The 8137-nt window shown below is 39.8% G+C and overlaps 1 protein-coding gene and 1 non-coding gene across 9 annotated transcripts in view; both read right to left on the bottom strand.

Annotated features, from left to right (window-relative positions):
• The window catches only part of CNTRL (centriolin), a 98155-nt gene that overhangs the window by 38321 nt on the left and 51697 nt on the right, over positions 1 to 8137 (bottom strand). For 7 of the 8 annotated variants that reach the window (XM_017503304.2, XM_017503306.2, XM_017503307.2 and 4 more), the window contains 5 exons: positions 7255 to 7431; positions 5110 to 5244; positions 3021 to 3166; positions 1574 to 1781; positions 674 to 853 (listed from right to left, as the gene is read on the bottom strand). In XM_017503304.2, the coding sequence (XP_017358793.1) occupies positions 674 to 853; positions 1574 to 1781; positions 3021 to 3166; positions 5110 to 5244; positions 7255 to 7431 (846 nt within the window). The remainder of the gene's footprint in view (positions 1 to 673; positions 854 to 1573; positions 1782 to 3020; positions 3167 to 5109; positions 5245 to 7254; positions 7432 to 8137) is intronic. The other variant, XM_037729515.1, reaches the window with a different exon arrangement.
• Positions 1022 to 1203, bottom strand: LOC119467605. Its single transcript, XR_005196148.1, has one exon. It is a non-coding gene; the product is annotated as a U2 spliceosomal RNA (small nuclear RNA).

Below are 8137 nucleotides of genomic sequence, written 5' to 3'. Positions count from 1 at the left end.
AAAAGAAAGAAAGAAAGAAAGAAAAAGTTATAGTTGGTAGATCATGAAATTTAAGTTGGACAAGGAAGTAAGTAAAGACACGGGCTTAACAAATAGCAAAGGTGGGGGGTAGGGCTAATGAATTGGAAGCTCAAAAAGGTTGATAAATTTTTAGTGTGTGGATGTCGGCAAGATAAACGGTTATGACCAGAACAAGACACTTCAGTTTGTGATTTCAGAGGTAGGTGCAATTTTTAAAACTTCACAAGATCCAGAATGTGACAATGGGAGTAGATGGTTGAGGTGGAATAGAGACAAGCCATCAAGGAGAGGCCAGGGTATTAGAAAGGATGATGAGGAGTTTAAAAGTAATTTCCCATGGATGTGTCCAGTTGGACAAGAGGTTTCAAAGGAGTCAAACTCCTCCCAATATCATTTGTTAAGTACCACCTAATTAACTCAAAACTCTCCCCTTATATTCCCAATTCTCTTGTTTCCATCTACCATGACACCTGGTCTTAAGGTCTTGATTCGATGACATGCATCCAGGTCCCACCTAGGTAAGGTTCAGCACCGTGCCAGCAATGCAGCCAGAGGTGATTATGGATCGCACTCATCTCAGCTGACCTGATTGCCAGCGGGCAGGACACTGGCAGCAGGTACTTATGTGACTCATTTTCCAAGCCTTCCCTACCTTTTTCTCTAACTCTCGGAGTTGGGTCAGAATTCTCTCCTTCTCTTCATCGGCTTCCTGAAGTTGGAGATCTGTAAGGCCTTGGATTTCCTCCATACTTTTTAGATTTTCTTGCAAATAGTGAATTTCATTCTCCAGTTGCTGGATTCTTGCTTCATGTTGCCTCTTATCAAAATTAATCTGTGAAGAAATAAAATTTCAAGAATGATTTTTAGGCAAAATATGTTTTCAGCAAAATAAAAACTTTTTATAGAAATATCATCTATTTTACTACAGGCTATAACTTAAATTCTTTTTTTAAATGGGAGTACCCTGATTTCTAATTTTGTAAACCAATTGCATCCCCCGAGAGGGTGCACAGTTCCTGGAAGTACTGCAATACCAGGTCGATGCGTGGAGTGGATGGAGCAAGCTCCTATTCCATCTCCCTGCTCCAAAAATACATTTAATATGTTGTCCTCGGATAGAGGATGTATCACCTATTAAACTGATAAGAACAGATATTACACTTGATCTTAACCAAAAGTTAATTTTTTAATAATGAGTTGTCAGGAATGGTTTTATCTTGAATGCTCTCTAGGAGTCATTTGAATTATCATCAAAAAATACCAGATTCTGGCAACACACCACACTCTAGGGAATGTGGCATTATTTACCTGCCTGTTATAAAATAACTTGACTTTGCTTCCAAATCAAGGAAAATACAATATCACAAACAAGCCTAACTTTGACATTATAATCACATTCAGGGTTGAATTTTAGTCACACCTAGCTTGACTTGTTATAAGTGAAAATAACAATTATGCTGTATTTACATGACAAAGGAGGCATTGTAATTTGCTGAAAAACATTAACATTTGTCAAACACTTCCCTCCAGCTGCCTCTTGCCCTTTTCTTACTCTTGCTTCTAGGGCTCTCTCACAGGCCTGCCTGAACTCTTCTTGTCCAGTTGCCAGTTTCTCTTGCTGCAGAGCCATTTCTTCTTGGAGTTTTCTCTCTCTAACTTGTGCTTCCTCTCTTTCCCACTGGGAATGTGCAAGAATTTCACTGAATTGTTTCTGTAAGTCAGCAAGACTTTTCCCCAAGACATCTGAAGGACTATGGATGCTAGTAAAGAGGGTGAAAAAATGGTATAAATGTGAAATTTTATTTTTGATGCTAGATGCAAACATGCTGTTAACATTAGCTCTAGAGTAAAAAGAGCTGTGTGGAGGGACTAGTGTCAAGCTATAGCAATTTACTGAGCATCTCCTAAGTGCAAATTATTGTTTTATCAAATGACTGCTGCCACTCTGAAAACATGGGCTCATATCAGTCTAACGATATTTGCTCCAAGAATGTCCATTTCATATATTTGAAATAATTGTTTTCTTATGATGTTTCTTCTCTATTTAAAATGTATAATGTGGCTCTACTTCCTGACCAAATATAATGAACTTTCAAGAAAGAATTACTCTTAAAAACCAAAAATTTCTCTTAAATACCAATAAATAAATAAATAAATAAATAAAGATCCAAAATGTAAAAACAATCAGTGGCAGACAATTAAAATTAAACAATCAGCTAGGCATGAGTCTCACACCTGTAATCCCGGCACTTTGGAGGCCGAGGCAGGTGGATCACAAGGTCAGTAGTTTAAGACCAGCCTGGCCAAGATGGTGAAACCCTGTCTCTACTAAAAATACAAAAATTAGCTGGGCATGGTGGCAGGTGCCTGTAATCCCAGTTACTCAGGAGGCTGAGGCAGGAGAATCTCTTGAACCCCGGGGGACAGAGGTTGCAGTAAGCTGAGATTGTGCCACTGCATTCCAGCTTGGGTGAAAGAGTGAGACTCCCTCTTAAAAATAAAATTAAATTGCCCGGCGCGGTGGCTCAAGCCTGTAATCCCAGCACTTTGGGAGGTCGAGGTGGGTGGATCACGAGGTCAAGAGATTGAGACCATCTTGGTCAACATGGTGAAACCCCGTCTCTACTAAAAATACAAAACATTAGCTGGGCATGGTGGCGTGTGCCTGTAATCCCAGCTACTCAGGAGGTTGAGGCAGGAGAATTGCCTGAACCCAGGAGGTGGAGGTTGCGGTGAGCCGAGATTGCACCATTGCATTCCAGCCTGGGTAACAAGAGTGAAACTCCATCTCAAAAAAGTAAATAAATAAACAAATAAATAAAATAAAATTAAATTAAACAATCTTTTGTCTCAGTCATGTAAACAACATAAGGAGAACATTACAAAAGAAATTTGTCATTAATAGAACTTAGAAAAGTGAGTTTATCATTGAACTTCACACTCACAACTCTCAAGTTGTGAGGCCCACTCTAGACTTGGAGGTCTTGCTTTTTCCTTACTTCATTTCTCCAGCTCCTAATTTCAGTTTTCTTCTTAGCTCATCCACACGAGCTGCCACTTCTTCTGGACGAACCAAACCATCAACCACATGGTTAAGGTGATTCTGGAAATCTTTAAGTTGCTGTTTTAACAAATTATTGTCATCCTATGGACGGGGATGAAATAGGGATTATCTATTACATGTCAGTATATTTTCACTACTGACAAACTAACAAACATTTCTAGACCACAGAACTAAATTCAGACAATGCCTCTTTCAAGTAAAAAGAAATTCCTAAAATTTCCCTATCATTAATCTACTTCAAACTCAGTGTAATAGTGTTAACGAAAATGAAGAATTTAGAATTCAATTAATATGCTTGAAGTGCCTGTTTTATCTGGAGTCCTCTTTACCTATAAACTGTTCATGCCCATTGCTCCAAGGCAGCCCTTTCTGTAATACTATCTAATCCTGGCCACAGATCAACTGACTCGAGGCCAGTCAATACAACTTCTAGCCAGAAAACAGGTTCTCATTCTCTCCATAATTTGAAGCAAGATTCAGTACAGCAAGGCTATATAAATGCTGGACCTGAAAATATGTCAACTCAGGGCTGGGGTCTATGCTGAGCCACATACGATGCTCGGAGAGATGGAAAAAGAGAAATGAGAGAGCCCCTATTTCAACATGAAAGGCTGATAGAGCCCCTCTGGTTCCTAGCAAGCTGTCTCCTTTCTTGAGCTCGTGTGAGTAGGTTTTGGTTCAATGCAACTAAATGATTTCTGACAAAGAAATGCAGAATGGGTTTAACTAGTACTCAGGAGGTTAGTTGGCCAAGTAACCAAAGAATCTAGTTCTAACTAAGGTAGTCCCACAACACAGGTCAGTATTCTAGAAAGCTGACTTCACTTTCTACTTTGGAGGAGAAGGCCCCCAAAGAACATGTATTAGTCCTTTTCTGTAAGAGATATACACTGAAGTATTGGTGGGTAAAGAAAGATGTATGACATTTTTCTTTAAAATATTCCAGCTACAAAAGAGGTGGACAAAATTTAACAATGGATGTTGACAACTATTTAGGTTGGGAAATGGGTAAATAAAGGGTCATAGCTATTCTGTTTTTGTGATTATATGAAAACTTCTATACTAAAAATGGAAAATGATAACTCAAGAACCAACACACACACACACCTCACACAGTAATGGAAAACATGTATATCTTTTATGATACTTGCTTCAGAAGTGGAACTGAGAGCAGTAAAAATTAAATTATAGGTTATTAGATTTCCTTAAACTTCGAGGAACAAATATTTGAAGTGTTAGAAGAAGAGAAAATTTGGGTGAGCTTTGTCTTATTTCTCTCAAATCCCCCTGCGTGGTTTATTTTGGAACTCTTCCTCCAAGCCACATAAACTCTGCCCTTTTATTTCTGGTGATAACAGCTACCATCTCAGCTAGTCAAGCGGCCCCTGACCTTATAGATTTGGAGACCTGAGTATTGATTCAGGTACTTGTTTGTTCAGACATCTGTCTTTTTTGGGAGTTTAATTATCTGAAAAATCTTATCCACCTGTTTTTCCTGCAGTTTGTTCAGCAGATTACTGTGAGAACAGCTACAAAAATATTGTCACACATTCCCACAAAAAGTGGTTATATTTTTAATAGCATCCTTTGAGGATCGTGAAAAACTGTTTACAGATAAGAAATCCCACTGCAACCCACTCTAGTTAAATTCCTGGATAATTACAAAGATATTTCAGTGGAAGAGGAATGCACCAATCTGATCATTTTAGTTTGATCTGGTGACAAATCTGCTTTTAGAAGAAATGCAAGATACTGCTTTTGCCCATGAGTTTACACGGCATATCGTTTACTACTGATACTGCCTCTATGTCTTCGCACCATCATAAAAACAAAAGGAGATTCACAAATAATAATCTTAAAACCATGGTCACAAGAGAACAGGGGCTACGGTGCTGCTCCTCCCAGAATTCCTTTTTTTCTAGTAATTCAAGTTGCTTAGAGCAGGCTGCTAAGTGCCTGACTAAAGATATCATCATCTTTGGGTATTCTGTGTAAGAATGTGTTCTAAAGCAACAAATCTCTACCTGCAGGTGTTTAAGTTTTGCATGCAGCTCACTATTCTCTTGCTCCTTTTCTTCTGAGAACTGGGCTTTTCCAAGAGCATTCTTCAGGGCTTGCCTTTCCTTCTCAAGTTCTGCTTTAAGGGCTGACTGTTCTACCTGTCACCATAAGAAGCAATGACATGAAAGTATGAAATAGCAATAATTTGTGATTTTAAAAGGCACAAATAAATTTACATTACACAAAATCCCTTACTAGCTATAGTTTTACAACTCAATTTTATGTTCGTACTCCCAAATTTAAAAACCAAAGATAATTTTTTCACACAATCCTTAAACTATTAGTAACACTTAAGAAGGATTAAGTATCAGAATCAGCTCAGCTCAATTATACCAAATCAGGATCTTCAAGGGTGGGCCAAACCACCTACCTTTAAAAGCTCTCTGCAAGTGATCCAACAATTATTGCTCTCCTTTCCTTTAGACCAGTATTTCTCAAACTGTGGTCCTCAAAAAAACTGTATTGGCAGGGCGCGGCAGCTCACGCCTGTAATCCCAGCACTTTGAGAGGCCAAGGTGGGCGGATCACCTGAGGTCAGGAGTTCAAGACCAGCCTGACCAACATGGAGAAACCTTGTCTCTACTAAAAATAAAAAATTAGCCGAGCGTGGTGGCGCATGCCTGTAATCCCAACTACTCGGGAGGCTGACGCAACAGAATCGCTTGAACCCAAGACGCGGAGATTGCAGTGAGCAACATTGCACCATTGCACTCCAGCCTGGGCAACAAGAGCAAAACTCCATCTCAAAAAAAAAAACCAAAAACAAACCACCAGCAACAAAAAACTGCATCAACACTAGTTATGCCTGTTAAAAATGCAGATGCTTAAACTCCATCTCAGATTTTTTAGATGAGAATCTCTAGGGTGAGACCAATTTCTAGTTCCTTTTCTAATCATAATGAATTATTTTTACATGCATTCCTGAAATTCAAAGTATCTTATTTTATTTCATTTTCACCAAATAAGCACATATTGATGCTTCTCATGTGCCAGGCACTGAAAAAGCAGAAACAAACAGATATAATCTGAGTATTGACTGAGCTCTGAGTCTAGCTGGGGTAAAACAAACAGATCATCTAGGATCATCTAAACAGATGATCATCATACACATGACAAACAGCTTTATTGTGTACAGGTTATGGGAAAACCAATGTAGAGTCCTGAACCCAGATTTTCAGCAGGCAGAAAGGAAAGGTTAAGGTGGGTTTCCTGAAAGAAGATGCAGCCCATCTGGCTAATAAATTGTATTTTTAATCTGATAAAGAATATATTATAACTGGGCTCTGCCTGCCTCTCTGCCTTTACCTCTCATTCTCTTTTCCCACTCCTCCCCCTGCTCCTGGCATCCTGGAGGCATACTTTCAGCACTTCAAATGTACTATATGCTCTCTCTCCTTACTGCTCTGCCTAGAATACACATATCTTAACTTTATCCCTTTTCACTCTGTCCCCTCTGCATGGCCAAATCCTACTCATCCATCAGCCATCAGCTGAAACATCATTTCTATAGGGTGGTCTTTTCTGACTACTTCCTCCTTAGCCAAAGAATCCTGTCCCTGTCTTTTTCCCACACCTGTTCCACCTGTCAGTTCCACAGGATGGCGACCATGTCTGTGCTTTTCCTAGAGAATCCACAGCACCTGGCCCTCAATGGTCAATCAATAAATATTTATTGGATATGTTTTCTGTAATTTGCAAGTATAATTTTAACTAGGTGGATCTTTCAACTTACCCTAAAAGGAGACAGCAAACTACAACTTACCATCAACCTAAAAGAGGTCTCTTAAACCTGTTCTAAGAAGGAAAAACTAGCATTTATTATCAACTGCCAGGTGCTTTCAAGTCCATTATCTCATTTATTTTCCCCATAAGCCATTTTACAGAGGAGGACCAGGCTGGGAGGCTCAGAGCTATGAACTGATTTGCCCATGTTCACACAGGGGTAGTATTAGCACTCAGAATGTCTGACTCCAAAATTGTGACTTCCTCATCACTCCATATATACTGTATTAAAATGCCTAATCTTAAATTAAGACATAAATAAAGGAATGATGGTATCTTAAGGCACAGGGTACTTAGTTTCTCATTGGCTTCATGCTCCTACTTACCTGGGTAAGTCTTGTTACTTTTTCCAACTCTTCCCTGAGCTGGTTGGCTTCAGCATCCCTTAGGTTTAGCCGAGCCTCTAGCTCAGCTTCATAGGCACTGAGATCTCCCTGGGTCTGCTGCAAAGATGCATTCACTTCATGCTGCTCCTGGAGGGCAGTTTCTAGCTCTGCAAGCTCCTAGAAGGATTCAGTGGGTTTAACTATGGAACCCTCACTGTGCTGCTTAAGAAGCATCTGCAAGGCATTATAAGGAACTTGAGTACTATAAACCAAATGCTGGCCAGCTATTGCTGCCTGCCACAAAGTTGTCAGAAGCAATATGATGAAGCCTCAGGCTGTGCACAACCTGACTGGAAAACAAAATCCTGGCTAAATGTAATCAGGAAAGTCTTAGCTACCAACATACTGTTTTTCAAAGGGACCAGTTCTGTGACACTTGTGAGTCTAAAAACATAAGGAGGGAGAAAGAGAATGGAAGGAAAAAAAGAAGAGAAGATTCAAAGCCTATTTTTCATCTGATGTTGGACAAAATGTTTTCATATTCATTATTTCATTGTATCTTCACAATAACTGTGTATGGCAACTTGCAGTTTTACAGATGAGAAAATACAGAATGAACATCTAAGTAAACTGCATAGGGCTGGTGTAGCTAGAAAAAGGATAGTCGGCCGGGCGCGGTGGCTCATGCTTGTAATCCCAGCACTTCGGGAGGCCGAGGCGGGTGGATCACGTCAAGAGATCGAGACCATCCTGGTCAACATGGTGAAACCCCGTCTCTACTAAAATTACAAAAATTAGCTGGGCATGGTGGCGCACGCCTGTAGTCCCAGCTACTCGGGAGGCTGAGGCAGGAGAATTGCTTGAGCCCAGGAGGTGGAGGTTG

This window comes from Cebus imitator, unplaced genomic scaffold, assembly GCF_001604975.1.
Source record: "Cebus imitator isolate Cc_AM_T3 unplaced genomic scaffold, Cebus_imitator-1.0 Scaffold309, whole genome shotgun sequence".
Lineage (NCBI taxonomy): Eukaryota > Metazoa > Chordata > Mammalia > Primates > Cebidae > Cebus > Cebus imitator.
The sequence above is the reverse complement of the archived record's forward strand: the minus strand, read 5'-3'. Positions and strand labels throughout refer to the sequence as shown.